This window comes from Papilio machaon, chromosome Z, assembly GCF_912999745.1.
Source record: "Papilio machaon chromosome Z, ilPapMach1.1, whole genome shotgun sequence".
In the NCBI taxonomy this organism is placed as follows: domain Eukaryota; kingdom Metazoa; phylum Arthropoda; class Insecta; order Lepidoptera; family Papilionidae; genus Papilio; species Papilio machaon.
Genome location: NC_060016.1, coordinates 5,884,192 through 5,904,784, shown reverse-complemented (window position 1 = coordinate 5,904,784; position 20,593 = coordinate 5,884,192). Strand labels below are relative to the sequence as shown.

Below are 20,593 nucleotides of genomic sequence, written 5' to 3'. Positions count from 1 at the left end.
GATACACCTATGAAGTTTAGAATTTATCGTGTATATAGGTAACGCCATACTTTAATTGACGGGTGACTTAAACAAGAAGTAATAACGCGCAAAATCAACAATAACTACGAACTTTTTTAAATCGACAAACCCTTGATTTTTGGTTTTCAGTTTTATTCTTTGTTGGGTGTTGAAGTATTCAGGAGGAATAGAAAGAAATTTTTATATTTATATTGTAATTCAGAAACCCAAAATCGCAAAATTATCGATTCTAAGATGTACAACAAGTGTAAAAATCGAAAAGATTCTTAAACGATTTAACCTAACCCAACCCTACTAAATTGTCCAATTAATTGTCAAACTAACTTAGCCTTTTCTTATATATGACAAGGTATAGAACATATACTTTTATATGTAAGAAATGATTTATATTTCGTTGTAGAAGTCATTTTGATAAGCTACATAAAAACTGATATAATATACTTGTAAAAACTTTACAAGATGGCTAAAGAAATCACACCTTTGCAGTTATTTACGAGCTATAAAAAGTGGGTCGTTAACAATCCAGGAATTGTAACAGATTTGGAAACAATAACAACGTGGTCATCGTACTTTATTGCTGGGAAAATAAATAAATCACCCATTGTATCAGAACTTGTGTACACTCTTTCTAAACTTTTGTCGTTATTTAACGACAGAGTCATCAGAGATGCATATGATGGTGATTTTCAGCATTATGGATTTAGAGATCAGGTGAAACTTTGGCTAACTATTGTACATTATTGTGAAGTATTTATTGAGCTCACTGTCAAGAACAAATGGGGTAACCGTGGGAAGTGGGTGGCTACAACACTAATTCAAACTTTCAAGTGTTGCTCAGCCTTAATACTCTTGTATAGATTTAAAGAATTACCAATTCAACATCCTCCGATACCAGCTTTACAAAGAAAAAAATTCACTGAAGAAAGAGAATCCGATGATAGTGCAAATTCATATTTTACACTTAAAAGATCTGGACGTGTTCTTCGACGGGTTGATGGTGCCCCACCTATCGCATTACGTGACTGGCAACGTGTTAAAATCAAGGACAATAAAACTACCAACATAGAAATAAAAGACTTGGTTCATGCTGAATTGTTGTATATTTTGAGACCTATGGTACATCTTGCTGCAATGCGTGCATTTGGGACAACAGCTTGGAAACAGTGGCTAGTAGCACTTGGATTAGACTTGGCAAGTTTCAAACTTTATAATCGCCATATGAAAGAGTTGACTTATGAACAACGAATAGAAATTAGCCGTAGAAAATTGGGTTTTATACTTTACTTGTTAAGAAGTCCTATGTACAATGGTTATTCCAAAAATGTTATAGAAAATGTTCTCACTTCTATGTCAAATAAAATTCCCGCCATGTCATTTGTGTGTGATCCTATTATTCGATACTTAAGTCACTGGCAAGATATTTACTTTTATATGTGGGCATCGTAAATATTATGAATTTAAAAGACTTTCTTATATGTTTATTGATTGCCTAGCAATTTGCTGTGACATTTTATTTCACATGTCTTTGTACCTGTACTTATGAAAAAACCTGATAAACATGTAATTATGTTGGTAAAATAAATCATATGACATTTCTTAAAATTACTTCTTTGCATAGAGGGATTTCAATGCCTTCATACAATTGTCACCTCAATTTGAACTATGTCGTCTTTTGATGAATATTTATAAGTTCTTTGGCAAAGTACATATGTACGGAATATTCTATCTCATGATCGTTACATGGGACCATTGAGGCATCTTATTTTCATGTAATGTTAGAAAATTGTAAATTAAACAATCAACAAAATTTCACTAAAATGAATATTGGTTTGGTTTTAGGTACTATTTCATATGAATTTTATGTTTTTCTATTCAATTATTTAGCAATAATAATATGTAGTATTTTAAGTATTAATTAAACATTTAATGGGCTTATAAGGATTTGTTATTTGATAATTTAATATTTTTTTGAGGGAAAACGAAATATTGAACATTGGGATTTTTTATTGTACCTATTTGTAATTTATTAATGATTGTAATTTTCATTAAAATTCAATGATTACAAAAACTGTTCCTTTAATTTTCTATATAACCCTTTAACAAAAATTGAGCAAGCCAAGTATATATTGTAAAATTTTTGAGAATTAATGGATGTTAGCAGAAAATTCAGAACTTTATTTTTCTTACTAGCTGTCGCGCGCGACTCCGTCTGTACAGAATTTAAAAAAAAAACCTAATTAGTAGCTTACGAGTTCTTCCAGGATATATTCAACATCTATGTCCAATTTCAGCGACTCTTGTAGCCATCCAACAAACATCCATTGATCCATCCAAACATTCGGATTTATAATATGAGTAACACTAGTGAAAGCAAGGGAGTCAATAAAAATGTCTTAACTCGCTTTTTTGAATTTCTACAGTTTCAGAGCAATTTTAACATTTTTGTTCCATGTTTAAAAAAAAAGCGTTTAATTCTGATAATATTTATTACTTATTAAAATTCATATTAATGGACACAAACTAAAATTACATAGCCAATGAACTAACATTAATACATTAAATCTTATGGCTAACAATGAAATATATTTCAATTTTAAACAATTAAATTTTTAGACCATATTTTAAATAAATTTGCTAAACAATAATTAAGTTAAATTGCAATTTGTACATAGAAATGTACAAATAAAGCCTAATCAATAATTGTGTATTTACTATTATCTATAACATTTACCGCCGTCATGCACAGCTTCAAGGGGTTGGCATTTACAGATGAGCAGTTGAAGTTCTTCTTACACTGCCCTCAATTGGCAGCAATCAGTATGACTCTTCTATCCATACATATTAATTTTACTTATTAAATTACCTTATATAATCCAAGCAATAAATTTATGATTGGAACTATTAGGAATATGCCTTGAATATATTGCAATTAATATTTATATATCCATATGAATATGACATTTAGGATAAAAGAAATATGCAATAATCGAGTATAGAAAAAATACATCACAGAATATTTTATTTATAGAAAATATATACCCGTTTATATAGATCCGCTGTATAGTTAAATAAGTTTTCATCAATAGTAAATATAACTATCTAAAACTTTGCCCATGGCGACTAATAATTTCAAGCTAAATATACATTATTATTATAAATATCTCAAAAATTAGCAAATTTAGTTAACTCATAGTTTTATTTTATGCAATAGCAACTAATAGATTCTATATAAATTTATTTAGCGTAAAATTCAAATATGAAGTAATAAATAATGATTTCCATTATCATACAGATTTGTGTAAAATTATTACTTTGTCAAAAGATTTTTATACTAATATAAATCATGATAAATTAATTCATATACAGTAAAAAATATTATTAATTGATATTTGATTTAATTTGCGTAAAATGCATGGCACAATTTTTATACTATGTTTTTTATAAATTAAATTTTTTCCTATTTTTTTTTTTTTAGTTTAAAGTAGTAAAATGAGAAAGAAAAATATACTTAAATAGACTTGGTTAACAGTAAAATTGCGCGAGATCTATATAAAAATTATATGATGCAAAAGGTATATCAAATCAAAAGAAAAAATTTAAAATAAGAGAATAAAAATCTCTTACCGTTGGTTTCTGACATCAAAATCTCCCTTTAAAACGTATTATCTCTGTTTTATCACAGACAATGGATGCAATAGAGATATGATAATGCAATGCAGAGATTTTGGTCTCCGAAACCCATGGTTAATGGTATTGACAACAGTCTAACTGTTATAATATACATATACCGGATATTGTAAAGATTTTAGACCAAAATAGGCACAAAGAAATATTGTTGTTTTAGTACAAATTTGAAATATGTCAGTCACATATAATAATTATATAATGACAATAAAATGTATTATAATTTATCAACCTAGGTGGACAGAATCAAATTTTGTCATATTTCCAATGCAGAAAATTAATATATTAAAGATTTCCTACTGCACATTTATATTACCTAATTTATAAATGTTACTGTTATTTAAATTGACTACTTATTATGTCAGAATTAAAATGTTACATTAATTACACTGCAAAATACATATTTATGCTTAAATTGAGATATATATTGAAATAAATTATATAATCACATATTTTATAACATAAAAATAGATTATTTAACAAATTAAATGATATGTCATTACTAGTTTGACCACAAAATACAATTAACTAATTATCAATATAAAGCAATATTGCAATCGTTTAACATTACAAATAATTATGAAAAAGATTGAAACAAACTCCTAACATTCAAGAAGAATATATCAAATGGGACATCACTTGTTAGCTAACGGAGTGATAGATGTATAAGTTCACACTCATATTTAATTTGAAACCTAAATTATATTAATCACATTAACAAAAAATTAATTAATTTGAATGCAGATGGCTACAAAGGGAGAGGAAGATCAAAGATAGTATGGTTGGATTGAATGAAACATGATATGCATAAGAATTGAATAATTAAATAAATTCAGATATGATGATAGAAATGTATAGAACACAAGTACATATGCATCAGCTAGTTAGCTGCCAGTGTGTAAACATATCATAGGAATATTTTGTTATTATTTTTATAAAAGATATAAATAAATGAATACCCTCAGTATGAATAAGGGCAGGAAGATGATTTTGATGATAAATACACAATTTATATTTAAGGAATGTATAGTTTGAACAGTTAGAGGGTCTGATACAAAAATCGGTAATTTTAGACTCTGCATGCATAGTGAGGTTGTCGCTCTATGAGTATTACTGACCACTGGAGGCTTCATAGGGTTTTACAACTGTTATTTTCGCTATTATTCTAAAACTTATTTGTTACATTGATAATAAGAAAAATCATGTGAATAGTAATTTAATTATGTTCTATGAAGTTGCTACTTATTTATCACCAATGATTTTTTAACTCAAACATCTACCACTTGCAATCTTGAGAGGACAAAGAAATGATTTCATTAAATGCATATAAATTAAAATTATTTAATACTCATACCAATGCAATTAAGCGATTGCCCTGCCAGCTTTAACCACCAAAATATAAATTTTTTAAAAGTTGTAATATGAAATTTTTTCAAAGTAATGTTTAAAGCCAGTCCCACGAGTCCTCACTGTCTTGCTTTTTCTTTATTGTGATATTTTTAATATCGGGAGGTGGGCTTGATATGCCAACCTGAGATAGATCACGAGTATCCAAATTGTTACGAGCTGCTACAGAAAATGCCGAAGACTGGTCTGGCTCATTCCTTAATCAAATATAAAGAATAATAGGTTAATATAAAATCAATGTTCAAAATGTAAGATGCATGAAGACAATATGGTAATGATGAAATAATTGAAATGTTTCTTTAAACTCACCAATTGAAGTAGGTCTCAGAAGTTGAATTTTTCATAGCACCATAGCTTTGTGTGAGGAAATGGGGACTTGTATTGCTGGCTCGGCGCAACTCATTGGTGCCGCTCAAGGAGCTTCGTCCACCACGATTGTTAACCTTTAGCATTGCAACATTTATTACCAACTTTCAATTAAACAAAATTCCTTTACCTAAATATATTTGGACTATGGTACTTTTTTGGAAGACATTTCCACCAATAAAAAAAAAACATACAACTAACCTTATCTGTGACAGTAGATGCCATTTCAGAAACTTTCTGAGATGCTATTCCTCCATATTTAACAGCACTTTCAGTAGCAGTTCGGGCCACTTTGCTTACAGAAGATGTCAGCATAGACCAACCCTGCATAACATTAACATAACATAAATTAAACTTGGATCATGTACTGAAATATTAATGAAACTGTCTAAATTAAATGTTTTAATATATGTGTAGTAAAAATATTTACCGATGCTAAGGAAGCCAGGGTGTTGTCAACCATTTCATTTCCACTGTGTAAAGGTGACATAGGTGTTGATTGAGATTGATTCTGTGAATTTCCAAAGCCGACATAGCGTCCACTGCCATATTTGCTACTATGGATTAAAAAAATACATAAAGAACCTTTTAAAACATTCCATATGTATGCTAACAAAATATAGTCTATGATGCTTACTGGTAACTGATATCATTGTCAGAACCACTCATGTGGACCATGTTATCATCGGAAGAGTAAGATCCAAGCGAATTCCAATCTGATGATCGCTCAGTATTTTCAGGCTTATAATCAGATGGACTCCATGAACCACCTTCTGCGAGAGCTGCGATCTGTAATTGCATAGAATTGTCACTGTGGTAAACTAGTGTGCTGCACTCACTTTTATTAGGGTTCAGGATTTTGTCATGGCCAGAATCTATAATTCTGTCAACTTCAATTAAAAGCTCTATTGCTCAGAGTTACAAAAAAAAAGTCACTATGATATCATTATTGTAGTATATAAAAAATTATTGATTTTATTTCACACAATGATAGTGGGACGTAAGATTAAAGAGAAACAATAATTTACCTTTTGCCTGTACATAGCGGCAGCTTTCGTATTGTATTTTTGTGGTATTGACATATCCGGTTTATAGTCAGGTTGATTTTCAAAAAAAATGCGAGCTTTGGCATTTCCACCAACCTAATAACATACAGAGGTATTTTCTTGTAAAAACATTAATGCATTGGATATAACTGATTAATTGCAAGCAATAGGTGTACTAGAATTTAAGACAATAGTCCTCCTTTTCCAGAATCTCCCATAAATTAGCATAAATTAAAATAAATGTATACCATCATTTTTTCGAGTTCAATGTCTTTCCACTTGTCCATAGTTATAGAACGCACGAACGAAAGATGCACACCGAGGCTTCGATGGACTCCAGAGCACTCCAAGCAGATCCATATGCCATACGTAACAGATGCCCATTGCGGGTTGAGCGTGTCACATTCGAAGCATTTCTAAGAATGATTTCAATGTCAATTGAAATTAGGATAACATAAAATTAAAAGGTAGTACTTACAGTTTGCACAATATTGACTTACGTGGTTTTCATCTTGTGTCCTCACCAAATTTAACTTCCGACGGGTACGTGGCGAAGCCATTTATTTTATTTTTTATAACGATTGCTTAATTTACGATCACTATCAGAAGATGTTTTAACAAAAATTAAATGTAAATCACAGCATACTACACGACACGTTCCTCCGAATTTCCGAATTGTTCCGAAGCAAGGTTTGTCGCTTATCCTGAGTCGGAACGGAATCGAGTACCAAACCAAATGTCAAAGTTTTTCGACCAACCAAAGTTGCCAACTTGCCAACTATTTTTTTTTAATTTATTTTTTTAAATATTAAGGCATTGGAATCTTGCCAACTATTGACGAACCATAGAAAGAGGATGTATATAACGATATGTGTACGAATGAACTCGAAGTGACTGGAAATTATGAACCAACAAGTGAAGTTAATATTATTCTTTCTGGTGAATTCTGAATGCAAACAGTGTGAATAAAGGTGAACCATGAAACTTTTTTGGCTACAGACGTATGTTACATTTTACAGAATGCCTGAACTATTATATGAACGAATCATTTAGATATTGAACATGGCTACCTATAAAAAGAAATTTGAAATTCTCATAATTTTTAACATAAAATAATAATTTACCGGGCGATAAATTCAACAACATATGTAGCCCAGACCACGGAACTCCGTTTGGCCTTTAATACGTATGGGTTTTTCACGTTTTACATATTCGAATAACATATAACACTTCGCTTGTTGTGGAAAACTCACACTCACACTTTCCTTGTTGCGGAAAACTCATGGAATAAATTTCTTGAAAGAACAACTTCGTCGTCGATTTGTCAAATTATATTACTGTAACGGTTGTGTAATTTGGTGTGTTAATGCGTCGCAAACTATTTATAGCCGCGGAGAAAAAATAACGAGCAATTAACATATAATAAGTCGAAAATATTATATTACTTCTTTGGACGTATTGACAGCGATCTAGAATGTTGCAATATCATTCAACATTGTGGCGCCCTCACGACAGGACATTATACAACATACTTACTCTGTTACTTGGTCTTTGGAAAAAGTTTTGTGGTTTGGCTGTTTTATTATGTACTCTATGGCAAGCTTTAGGAGCGTTCGTTCAGGAGGCTTGTGCGGATAACGGAAAAATTGAGTTTTTACTAGTTTTTTTATATTTATATACTTCTTTTTACATAAAATTAAACAGACACGATCAAACGAGTACCGCTGCTTTCCTTTTTTAAAACTATGAAATAGGCTCATTCAGTTAGTCGTAATTTACTGAGATTTGGACATACAATACACATCTTGAACATTGCGGCGGCATCCGGTTGCAGCAAAACACTGATTCTTTGTTCGTGCAAGTTGGGAATGACATAGCATCATGTACAACGACGATAGAACTTTCGATGATATCGAAAAAGATTTTAACGATATTGAAGCCACGAAAGCGTGGTCCAAAGTTTATCAAGTAAGTATTGCGTAGGTGTAATTATAGGGTTTATGCTGCATATGCCACGTACGCACTAAGCCAGTATTTTATCTAATGTCCTAACCTTACCGTCTTTATTAGCATTTTATATCAAATGCGATACAGTTCATGCTCAACACAATCTGTACCATTCATCATGTCGAAATGGATTCCGAAAAGTTATGTTAGCCAGTATAAAATACCACGTGCAGTTGAGGTTATAATTCCCCAAAACTCTTCTTTATATGCTTTTTTACCTTTTATTTAAGTGGAATATATAAAATCGGTCATAATTACACTGAGTTCATAACGTTTCAAATGACACCCACTAAAAGTTCGAAAACATACAATTCAGTTCTACAATAACATTGTTAAATTGCCTTGTCTCAGTTGGAAATTGAAATCAAAACGAAAACAACAACAAAGTCTGTTTTGTATGTACTATGTCACATATGTATATTTACAGTAACAACAAAGCTTTTAGTGTCAAATCCACTTGATTAGCCTTAAGTTTAATTTGAAATAATACATTGAGTTAAAAAAATCGCACAAAGCTTTGTTCATTGGGCCAAAAAACTATCTAACATGGATGTAAAATTACTAATCATTATGTTAGATGCTATATGCAAAATGCAACAGCTGCCTCACCAAGGCAGCTGAACTATATAACTTGTATTGGGTTCTTGTAAATCTTTTTTGTTAAATTAGTCTGGATGGTATTTTAAACCAATTAAACAAACAAAAATTAATTTAACAAGTACTAGAATGAAACTACTATCCTAAACTTCACAAAGCCATGCTTAACCTCTGTTTGTCATCCTTTTAAGATCACCTACAATGATATATTTAGATACCCTCTATATTTGTTAACCATGATTGTTTTGAAGACATTTTATATTATATATATGTTGATTGAATTTGATTATTGCAAATAAACATATAACTTAGACAATCCAACAACAAATTAACAAAAAAAATTGTTTTAGAAAATTGGACGCACTTGTATGTCTTACCCATATACATGCACAGAGGCTAAACGGATAGAAAACAAAGAATTTAACCGCTACCGTGATGTGTACCCATTTGATCACACTCGTGTGATTTTAAAAAGAAGCAAGACTGATTATATCAATGCCAACATTGTGCCAGTAAGTATTTAAATATGATTTCATGTGTACGCTATTTGTTGATTTGTAAATTTTGAAATGCTATTTGTAAATAGTCATCATTGCACAGTTTCACTGTGTACTGTGTGTACAGTTTTTTTAACTTCCTATTTTCTTCAGTTATCATCAATCATTATATAGTAAAAGAAAAATAATTTTTATGCTTTATATCCATACTAATATTGTTCTGCAACAAATTACTCTCCTCTAAAAGTTACTCAATTTCTTACTGGTTTCTTAGAGTTGTTTAGTGTAACTCTTCAAATTTTTTTGCAATTGCTAGCAATAGTTGTTAGGTTTTTTTTTTAATGTATTTTTTATCATGTATAAGATTTAATTTATTTTCAAATATAAGTAGTGTTTTTTATTTTCATATTGTATGATGATAATAATACATTTTATAAGTATATTTTGAGTGACAACTTTTGTTAATGATTGTAAACTTTTTTGCTTGTGCATAGATCTAGTAATTCAACACAAGGGAACTATTATTAGTAACTAGCTTTTACCCGCGACTCCGTCCGCGCGGAATAAAAAAAAAAAAGAAAAAAAAAAAACGGGGTAAAAATTATCCTATGTCCTATTCCTGGTTCTAAGCTACCTGCCCACCAATTTTCAGTCAAATCGATTCAGTCGTTCTTGAGTTATAAATGGTGTAACTAACACAACTTTCTTTTATATATATAGATTATTTAATGACTAAGTATAGCTGAAGTATCTAAATTTAAAATGATTTTATCCCCACTAGTTATTTACTTGGATATTAATACTCTAAGATATGTCTCAGAGAATAAGCATATATATTTACCTCATTATATTATAATTGATTATTTATAAATAGTGATGTGGTAGAATTGAGTTTTTACAATCAAAAGTTAGTCGAGATTACATTTTTTTTATTCAATATCAAGTTTTTTATCACTGACAGTTGCATTTGTCATTTTACTGACTGGACTGTTTATTAATCTGGGGGAAACTGTTGTTTTATTTGATGTAAGACACTGAGCAGTGCATCAACTTCAAGGTTACAATGCAATCCACTAATGGATGGTGACTTTCTTTGTGGGTACTATCTTTCTATTTCCAGCAACAGAACTAACATGGTTCTAGTTTTTAATAAAATTTCTGTTTTTCACATAATCTAATATATAAAATTCTCGTGAAACGGCTTGACCGATTCTCATGAAATTTTGTGAGCATATTCAGTAGTTCTGAGAATCGGCCAACATCTATTTTTCATTTTTTTTTAAATGCGCGCGGACGGAGTCGCGGGCGACAGCTAGTAATTTATATATATCATTAGTCATTAGCTACCCTAATTAATTATTTTATTAAAAAAAAATTATAAACTAGCTTGTAGGAAAAGAAACACAAACATGTTTTAATTCTACAATTAATACTTACTTGGTTCTAGTCTCTGCAAATGTGACCACTGGTTGCTAGAGTCATGGTATTTCACAGCTTGTTGTGTACTAATTTTTATATAATACATATTGTTATTATTTTTTATAATTTGTATATGGAAAATATGTAAATAAATCAGTATAATAATACTAATATATTTATTGCAGGTGGATCGTGCAGATAAGAAATATATATTAACACAAGGACCTCTTGGTTCTACTGTTGGACACTTCTGGTTGATGGTTTGGGAGCAAAATAGTCGCGGTATAGTTATGTTAAACAAAATCATTGAAAAAAATGAGTGTAAATGCTTCTATTATTGGCCACAAGGCACTGGCGAAGAGTTTAAATTAGTGCTTAATGATGTGAAATTAACAGTAGAACAGATAAGTGAGACAGAAAATCCCGGTTACTTCACAAGATTGTTTAAGTAAGTGACAATTTATTAAAATACCAATTAGCACCTAATGCCGCTCCTTTTATTTTTGTAAATGAATCAATTGAATAAAAGTTATTTGTTTTTTTTTTTTAATAAATTTTAACTTTCTGATAATGTGCATACAGTTTACTATACATTTATCTGTATAATTTATGCTGATTTTTTAGAATTGTGGACATGGAGACCTTGGAATATCGACTAGTTTCACATTACCATTACATAACTTGGCCTGACTTTGGAGTGCCATCTTCACCAATGGCATTCCTTGACTTTTTACTTACTGTACAAAAGTCAGGCACCTTGGATCCAGAAGCTGGGCCGCCTGTCGTCCACTGCAGTGCAGGCATTGGACGCTCCGGAACATTCTGCCTAGTGGATGCATGTCTTTCTATAGTGAGTTTAATTTTGTAAATATTAATCAATAAACCATTGCTGTGCACCAAATGTGTTTGAAGCCTGCAGAATAAAATATACTTCACCAAAATAGTCAACTTATTATTATATTAAATACCTGTAAAGGTGCACCTATTCCTATTTTTAATAGTGCTTCTTCACTGGATTTGAGGCCGCCGTCGCGAAATTTAAAACTTTTGATGTCACATGTAAGTGTTCATGCAGGAATTGTACATGCAGTTTAAGTTCTGCGCTGGCTCATTGAATGTGAACGAGCACATAGTGTATGCTTTATAGTTTTGGTTCAAGTTGTGATTATTATCTTTTTAATATTCAGTGTATATAGAAATGCAGATTTAAATTATATGTATGACACATTCAAGTTTATTTATGTATATAAAGTTTGTTTTTGTTTGCAGATAGAAAAAGAAGGGCAGAAGTATATTGACATACAGCAAATGGTTCTGGAAATGAGGAAGAGCCGAATGGGTTTGATCCAGACAGCTGATCAATTGCGCTTTGCCTATCGTGCAATTATAGAAGGCAATAAGAAACTGGTGAGTTTTATTTATTATCAACTAATTTTTCTTGCTCAATAATACTATTGGTTATACATATTTATGTATAGATTTGGTCTGTATTACTTTATTAGGAAATATTTGACCTAATATGCTTATATATTTGATTCTGAAGAACATGTGATATTTGGATCTGATAATTAAAAGGTAAAGCTGTTTGTAAAAGACATCAAATTTGTCAATGGTTTTTGTAAGAAAACATTGAATTGAAGATCATTGCATTTTTGTGAAATTGTCTTTATTTTTGTTACAGCAACAAAAATATACGATGGAGGAGAGTATTTACTCAGAGGTTGTTGAAGTAGAAGAGGAGACCGCGCCGTTGCCGCCGCCCCGAGGGGAGAGCCTCGGCAAAGCGCCTGCGCGACCTCTACCGGCTATACCTGCCAGCGCTTCCCTTGGTAAGTTACCACATATAAAATTAAATATAAATATTAAAACATAGACACAAAGTCAAAGAAATTACAAGATAATATTTCAATGTGAAAAGTTGAAAAAGAAAATAATTATGTAATACTCAAATTATTTCTTCTAAATAATTCCAGGAAATATGGTTCATGCGTTGGTTTCGGAATGGTCAAGTTCAGATGAGGACAGTACAGCTGTATCAACTCAGGATGGAACAAAAGTCATCCCACCAGAGGAAGAAGATAATGACGTCACCGTGCCAACAGAGAGGTACGTCCAGGTTTAAAATCTATTTTTCATTGAGAAAAATCTATTTTACTTCTTTCTATTTGTTTATTTCATATTATTCCGGTCTTGAAATAGCTATTGAATATTGTTACTGAAGTTTGAAAGTTTTTAATTTGAAACACTATTAAATTAGCACTGTTTGTGTTAAACAGCAGTGAGCAGACGAGCACTTTGCGACGGCGGAACACCAGCGAGCCGCCTGAGGACGCGCCGGCAAAGAAACGACACGCAAGAAAGTCATCAGATCAGTGGAATGCTATAAGGAGGTCTCTATTCAAGCCAGTTACTCTTACCTTTGGCTTTCTACTCGTCGGCATCTTTATATACTCATATGTGAAACACTAGACGTATTCGTATGTGTTATATTTGCGAATTTGAAAGGAAAAAGATTTCTTAACTCAGCTTTAATGCACCGTCTAATTAAGAGCTCCCGTATATTATTTATAGCATAGGATGTCTTTTAACCAGATAGAACGAGATACTGGATTCAAATGAGAAGACCGAACGTGGTGAGGGTGCCTTTCTAGAAGCTTTTGCCTGGCATGATTCGACTGTTCGGCCTGGGGATTGCACTAGAGAGCATTTTGTTAGACGGAATATTACATTTAAGAAATATTATTGGGGAATAAAATCGACTCAAGAAGGACCCGAGATGAACGAGCATTTATGTGTGGATTTAAAAATGTGGAAGGCTGTAAGAGAATGTGCCAAGATCGCGCTAAGTAGAGTTCCATAATCTCTGCTTAGCACTCTGGGCCACGGGTGTGAATTATATTGATTTTGTTGTTGTTTTTTTTTAAATAAATCTCCTTCGCGTTCTTAACTAAAATACAAAGGAGAGACTCATTAAACCTGCATCACAGCTTAAGAAATCTTTTTACAAGATTTTATAACCATGCCCGTGTAATATGTATGTATATAAATGGTAAAAATCATTGTTTCAAATTACGGGTCTATTTTGTAATTAAAATTGCGCATCATTTCATCACACCTTTTGATACAACATAATAATATCCTAATCAATATTTATGGTTAAATTTAAGGTATATTTAATAATAAACGATAACACCAATAAAATGTCTAATGTATAACAATATAATTGTTGAATGATAATTTATGTAAATATGTAGGTTTTTACTGATAAGATATTTCAAGAGCCAGTTACATTTTATAATTTTACATTTGTATTTAACTAATTTTTTATTTTTATATCGACGTAAATATTTCACGTCGCGTCTTTCTATGAAATTGAAATACTCTAGTATGTAGTGCCACTTCGTCCTATATATTTCACTAAAACAAAAAGACTACGAAATATAACTGCTCGTACCAAATAAGATCATTACGGAAAATGCCTTTACTGCCTATATATTGTTTTGTAAAATAGCACTTTACTACTGTAGGCTACTTTATTATATTTAACATTTGACATAATAGCAAATTTTATTGTTTTTATTTGTGTATTTGATATGTTAGAGTTTGGAAGAGAAATCACATTGTGTCCGTGCGTTTGCACAAATTACTTGGTATTTACTAACATTTTCAATAATATCATTTATAAAATATTTACAGGTATTATATGAAATGAATTGTAATAATTTTATTCAATTATGTAATTTAAACTATTATGAGCTTAATCTCATTAGATAAATATTAGCAATATAGTTAGTTTGTGTGTGTTTGTGTAATATAGAAATTAACGTATATGCGGACGTCAGTCTTTCAGTTAGAAATTTTTTCTTCTTCTATTTTATCTTGTAAAACAGTCTATAATCATATCTTAGTTTTTAGGCATAAAATAATACATATTTACGACGACTTTGAGTACAATTTCACCAGAGGGTTGCAGGTCTTCTTATCATATTATTCCAAATGCGTAGAAGCTATTGCAAGTTTCCGAAGAGAATCCCTTCTCCACAAAAAGCAGAAACCTTTTACATTGTCGCGAAATCATTTTACTAATATTATAAATGCAAATGTTTGGATGGATAGATGTTTGTTTGAAGGAATCTCCGGAACGACTCGACGGATCTTAATGAAATTTGGCATAGAGGTAAAACATAGGCTATTTATTGTTTTTTTTTTTAATTCCGCGTGGACGGAATCGCGGCCGACAGCTTCGAAAAGAGTCCATTAATGGTTTATTAGAATAAAATTCCTTATAGAATGGACGGGAAATATTAACAAAGCAAGCGTCAACATTTTCTAAGAGAAGAGTTAAGGAATTGGAGTTTTATGTTCACTCTTGGTACTTTGTCGTCGTGAATGGTGTATTTTTTACACAAACGCACACAAATAAGTAAATTAATGTAGAAGCCGCGTGTGTCGAGTAATCAATGATAATATTCGTATGAAATGTTAATTATACAAAATGTAGTGTTAAGTATTGTAGAAGCTGCTTGACGTGTAAGCAGTACTGTTTGGGTAGTCTCTATTATACCCTAACACTTTGACTGTTATGTTAATTTTTTTAATTTTGGTCTCGCAATATGCAAATGCGGAATTGCAAATTTGTTAGGCTTAAATATTTAATTAATTTTTTAATCAATTAATACTTTTTTGTCAAATGAAATTTTTATTGATTTGTACAATACGTAATGAATTAATAAGTGTAAATTGGTATTATATAGATCCTGACATGTAAACATTTATATCATACATTTTACTGCCGTGTACGTTTTTTCTTTTAATTTTGACAAAATCCACAGATAAAATAAATCATTTTAAAGTCATAAACTAACATATACAATGTTATACCTACATTTTAAGTTAACACGTTCATTACTGACAATTCGTTTGTCTAGTATACGTTAATACGAAAAAAATCGGAGTGATGATGTACTTGTTAATAATTGTGATTAAGGATCGTATTATTGTATATCTACCGACTCGGGCCGGTTTAAAATGATAAAATTAAAAAAAACGGCTGTGCAGAATTTTTCAACTATTCAATTTTTTTATGGTTGATTAAAAATTTCGATTGAGGAAATTCTTCGGACGTTAAATACGGGTGATTTACCGTTAATTTTTAAGACCAAAATCTCTGTATAAAATATAGCGTCATTACTGTCATTGTATTTGAAAAAAAACAGAGATGTTCAAAACGGGGGTTTTGGTCTCAAAAACCCACAGTTAGTCCGATGATAACTCACTGGATTCATCGGTGTCGATTTCAATTGTATGCAAAATGCTCGTGTCCGTTATTGCTATATCCCGCCGCTCAGCGACATTCCGCTACTCCACAATTTTATATTTATAGTAACAATATCATGTCTCCTATTAAATATACGAAATCCAGATTGTATTTATTTTAATTTTTTTAATGAACACGTTGTAGCAGATGTCACTTTTGTATATCAAAAGTTGATTGTATGTTATAATGTTTGTATAATACATTACTGTATTATGTATACAATAATTGACAATTCTCTTTGCAACTATTGTCAAATATAATTCGAATGCAATAATTAGCCCGATGGGCGAGGCCTATTCATAAGCAGGATGTTGTGGTGGAAGCTGTGTTTGTACTAAAAGTTAAATATATAATGTTAATCTAATAGATCTTATGAACGTGTATTATGTGGCATGATAAAATATTACATTTATTAACTTTCTATTCATTTTAATTGATACCAGGAACCACTAGCTAGAGTTTATAATACGGGCTCTAGAGACCTAGCCCTCCGATTATCAATCAATAGCAGTTTTTCCTGAAGCATAAATGTTGATGTACATATGAATGAAATACAAATTCATCCCCATAATTTAGATTCGTCGAAAATTTCGTTCGTTGAGAATTTTTTCACAGTATAGAATTAGGTGCGCGGCACAAGACTTGTTCTACAAAATGCGGTTTTACTTCCACTTCACGCCTGTCTTCTGTGTGGTCGTCGCAAAGGTTAAATAGTCCATTTGTGGAACATCTAATGCTGCTGCGGCTTCCATTGTTGAACCTATACAAATGATCAACAAAATATTGATAAGATACGCGTTATTTATGATGCTTTGGTTGATTATAAAATATCTGGAAGTATATGAGCGGAAAGCGTCTTGTGTTTCACAATTGCGTTGCACCGACAAAGGTAAGGAGAATGTTGTTAAAAAACTGCCATTGTTAATCAATACGTTTATTTTAAATTAAACACATATATTTCTCAATTTCTACAATGTGTTTTATAAGTTTTAGAACATTTAATGTTTTAAGACATACATTAATATTGTAGTAACAGTAAGATCGAATGGCACAACTATGGAAATGGCACCTACACAGAACATTGTAGATTTGGTTTCTGACAATACCAACATTGAACTGTAACATAATTTATTTTATTAATTTGAAGGATTCAGCAATAAATTTTAAATAAGTGATTTTCTAAATTAGATCCTGTAACGTTGTTCGCACGAATTCCATTATGTTTCTATAGGGGCAAATCACAAAATACGATCACTCACGCACATTTCTTATTTAGTGGTGAAATAGAATAAAAAAAACATTGTTTCATTAAAAGAAAACCACGTGTCCATATAGATACTCCTGCACGGACAAAACATACACAATCAGCCATAGCTCCGTCATAACAATAACAAACTAGTGAACTCCACGGCTTAATGCACCGAGAAGGAAAACTTACATCGGTTGTTTTTACCCCGGAGTCTCATCGAACCCCTTGTACATAAACCATATCATCCCACTCATTATTTATTTGTAAATACAAACAAAAGGATGCAAGAACTTGTTACGGATGAACACTAAGAATCACTAGTGCTAATCGTACGGTAACTTGTAATGCTGTTATATCCAAACACATGAAAGAAAATGAGTGTAAGCCTAATGGAATAAGCTAAAAGTCACGCAAATGAAACTAAGATATGCCTACCGTATCACATGGAGTTTTCCACATAGAGTGCGGTAGTCGTTTTAAAGGACGTATTGAAAGGTGCGGTTTTTAGACTATTCAAACAAGTAATATTAAAAATATTTGTAAGTCAATTCCTACATTTATCAAATTGTCATTTTTAAGTGGACTTTATCACGTTGTTCCATTAGTAGACTAAATATGTCATTGGCCATTTTGTTATGGCGGCCATCTTGGATATATCTAGTGTTCTATACTTGTTAAGTACTTTTATTTGGTACTTGTATTGGAGTTGTGCAGAAATAAATCGCCGCCATCTTAAGACAATTTCATCAGGACTAAAGTTGTGTATCCAACTTACCTTTAGTCCTTATGAAAATGACAACGTTCCAGAAAAATCGGACAGCGGGATTTGAGTCTAATTTAGGTTACAAGATTTGTAAAAACATAGTCGATGAGCAATATATTAGGTATTGAAAAATGTACTTTCACTAGTCTGAATAAGGTGAAAGGATGATAGTTACTTACATCATTAAGGACGATTTCCCCAATTCAACGGAAACAACAGGTGCGGTGTGCCTAATGACGCTTAACGTATTGCATTTTAAAGAAAACAAATTCTCTATCTAAAAACACATAACAAAATGTATTTACACAGGAATTCGGGCAGTAGAAAACATACGGTGAAAATGCCCTTCTAATACAATGATATTTTTATTGACTTCTACTTCCATGTTTAAAAAATTGTGCTAGAGAATATTAACTATTATATTATCGTCTGCCTAATAAATGACGTTTGATAAAAAGTACAATTATATAATTATGTCCAGTCGCCTAATATATAGTCGTAATTTTTTTTAATTTCAATGAAAAAGTGTACAAACAAAAAAATTAATGACGACCCCTCACATATACTATTAATAACAAAGTTATCTTTCTTATCTGCTCTGTATGTAGTTTACTTAAGTCTCTACAATAAATTTCAATTATTAATAAAACCTTTTGCTTTCCTTCTAAAAGATCTTTAAAATGTTTAAGGCGCAAAAGAACAATTTTATCAGTAAAAGTTTTGTCTCATTTTAAATGAAATTTTAGAAAATATATTTCATATATTCTGCATATATACATGGTTTTTAATATCGTAATATGGCATTTTCTTATAATTATATATGCTTTTTATTTATTTTTAATAAAAAGATGTTTTATTTAAAATATTTACGAACATTTCCAAATGAAATTCGACAATACCATAGCATAGTATTAATAAAACTGATTATTTTTCTTACGCATTTTGTTTCTCTCATTGGATAAATGTTTATAAAAATACTTTATTAATAACAACAACTTGTAATAGTAGAATATTTTGTGAAAATTTCAATAACTCAATACCTTCAAGGCAACAGGCACAAGTATTTCTTTAAGAAAATCGAATCTATTTCAATACCCATTTCTTAAAAACTATTATTTCGGATGATAAAAAATAATTACATATTGATAATTTTCTGCGCATAATAAATATTAGAGAAATGACAAATACACGTATTCCTTTTCATATTTGTAAACTCCAAAAACTTAAATTCTTATTGACAGACGTAAATTCGTTATGATTCTATAAAAAAAATACTATTATAAATCTGTACATTTTTAACATATAATATTGCTATTTATTAAAGATACCTTAAAAGAGACGAGGTGCAGAATTAACTAGACCAATTGCATAACGATTGAAACAAACATCGAATAATCTATGTCCCAAGAGAAACCTTCAAGGATGGAGACGACTAAAGTAACAGCTCCGTCATCGAGCACGACAGCAGATGTTTTTTGAACTTAGTAATGTAGAAATTAGGTCTCATAAAAGTGTAAAATCTTAGTCGTAAGTATATCGTAGAACATGAAATTAAAAAGCTTTTTCGTAATACCTTGGCACATCTAACATCGATTTATCTTGGACATAAGCGTCTCGAAGAAGTGCAACATTTTAAGTACCTATAAAGTTACAGAGTAATAATCAAAGATAAAAATAAAGACTGGCAATACTAAACATAGAGTGGCAACAATTTGAAAATACGAAGCAAATTTCATTAATTTTTCTGTCTTATCGCATTTCAAAAATGCTACTAAAATATTAAGCCTATAATTCACATATATCACCGCTGTCAAATTAACACTCCTATTAGGTATTTCATTATTCTGTGCACCATTAAAATGTTACCACAAACGACTTCAAATATTTATATACTACATTTTTATAAAACGTGCTTTAGTATTTGTTAACATTTTTATATTACATTACAAATATATATTTACATAACAAATACATACATAGTTAGAATTTTGTCAATTTGTCAAACATGCATATGCAATTTCTACTTTCTATACATCCATTGAGAAAATTTAATCTTTTATATATTATTTTCCTTTATATATTATTTTGTCATATAACATTAAAAATCTTATATTATAATTTGGAAACCCTCTCAAAATACACATATTACAGATAATAAAATTGTATTTTATCGATATGTTTTCATTACCTTATAAGAATTATAATTTTGCTTTGGAGCTA

General features: G+C 30.7%; 3 protein-coding genes across 6 annotated transcripts; 2 read left to right on the top strand and 1 right to left on the bottom strand.

Moving 5' to 3' along the window:
• The first annotated feature begins 348 nt into the window (after positions 1 to 348).
• LOC106717121 (peroxisomal membrane protein PEX16) lies at positions 349 to 1,518 on the top strand. Its single transcript, XM_014510839.2, has one exon. The coding sequence runs from the start codon at positions 481 to 483 to the stop codon at positions 1,465 to 1,467; it is 987 nt and encodes a 328-aa protein (XP_014366325.2). The 5' UTR covers positions 349 to 480; the 3' UTR covers positions 1,468 to 1,518.
• A 3,614-nt stretch (positions 1,519 to 5,132) lies between these two features.
• Positions 5,133 to 7,255, bottom strand: LOC106717151 (ADP-ribosylation factor GTPase-activating protein 1). The gene is made up of 8 exons (XM_014510879.2): positions 7,025 to 7,255; positions 6,773 to 6,940; positions 6,507 to 6,620; positions 6,116 to 6,267; positions 5,909 to 6,035; positions 5,680 to 5,802; positions 5,422 to 5,555; positions 5,133 to 5,309 (listed from the first exon to the last, which is right to left on the bottom strand). The coding sequence occupies exons 1-8, from the start codon at positions 7,082 to 7,084 to the stop codon at positions 5,150 to 5,152; spliced, it is 1,038 nt and encodes a 345-aa protein (XP_014366365.2). The 5' UTR covers positions 7,085 to 7,255; the 3' UTR covers positions 5,133 to 5,149.
• Positions 7,256 to 8,128: 873 nt separating this feature from the next.
• Positions 8,129 to 14,232, top strand: LOC106717068 (tyrosine-protein phosphatase non-receptor type 1). Of its 4 annotated transcripts, none has more exons than XM_045686022.1 (9): positions 8,129 to 8,492; positions 9,479 to 9,640; positions 11,230 to 11,492; positions 11,669 to 11,894; positions 12,314 to 12,451; positions 12,726 to 12,873; positions 13,018 to 13,150; positions 13,321 to 13,434; positions 13,641 to 14,232. In XM_045686022.1, exons 1-9 carry the CDS (start codon positions 8,406 to 8,408, stop codon positions 13,693 to 13,695), a joined length of 1,326 nt encoding a protein of 441 aa, XP_045541978.1. In that variant the 5' UTR covers positions 8,129 to 8,405; the 3' UTR covers positions 13,696 to 14,232. The 4 variants fall into 4 exon arrangements, with proteins under 4 accessions (XP_045541978.1, XP_045541979.1, XP_014366249.2 ...); XM_045686023.1 differs by having other exon boundaries at positions 13,637 to 13,716; XM_014510763.2 differs by having other exon boundaries at positions 13,324 to 14,232.
• The last annotated feature ends 6,361 nt before the right edge of the window (positions 14,233 to 20,593 follow it).

Coding starts and splice junctions, on each gene's coding strand:
- LOC106717068 (XM_014510762.2), top strand. CDS start 8,406: ATGTACAACGACGATAGAACTTTCGATGATATCGAAAAAGATTTTAAC. Junction 8,493..9,478: donor CGTGGTCCAAAGTTTATCAA/GTAAGTATTGCG, acceptor AAATTGTTTTAG/AAAATTGGACGCACTTGTAT. Junction 11,493..11,668: donor TACTTCACAAGATTGTTTAA/GTAAGTGACAAT, acceptor CTGATTTTTTAG/AATTGTGGACATGGAGACCT.
- LOC106717121 (XM_014510839.2), top strand. CDS start 481: ATGGCTAAAGAAATCACACCTTTGCAGTTATTTACGAGCTATAAAAAG.
- LOC106717151 (XM_014510879.2), bottom strand. CDS start 7,084: ATGGCTTCGCCACGTACCCGTCGGAAGTTAAATTTGGTGAGGACACAA. Junction 6,941..7,024: donor GGACACAAGATGAAAACCAC/GTAAGTCAATAT, acceptor AATCATTCTTAG/AAATGCTTCGAATGTGACAC. Junction 6,268..6,506: donor CCGCTATGTACAGGCAAAAG/GTAAATTATTGT, acceptor ATGCAATTACAG/ATCGCAGCTCTCGCAGAAGG.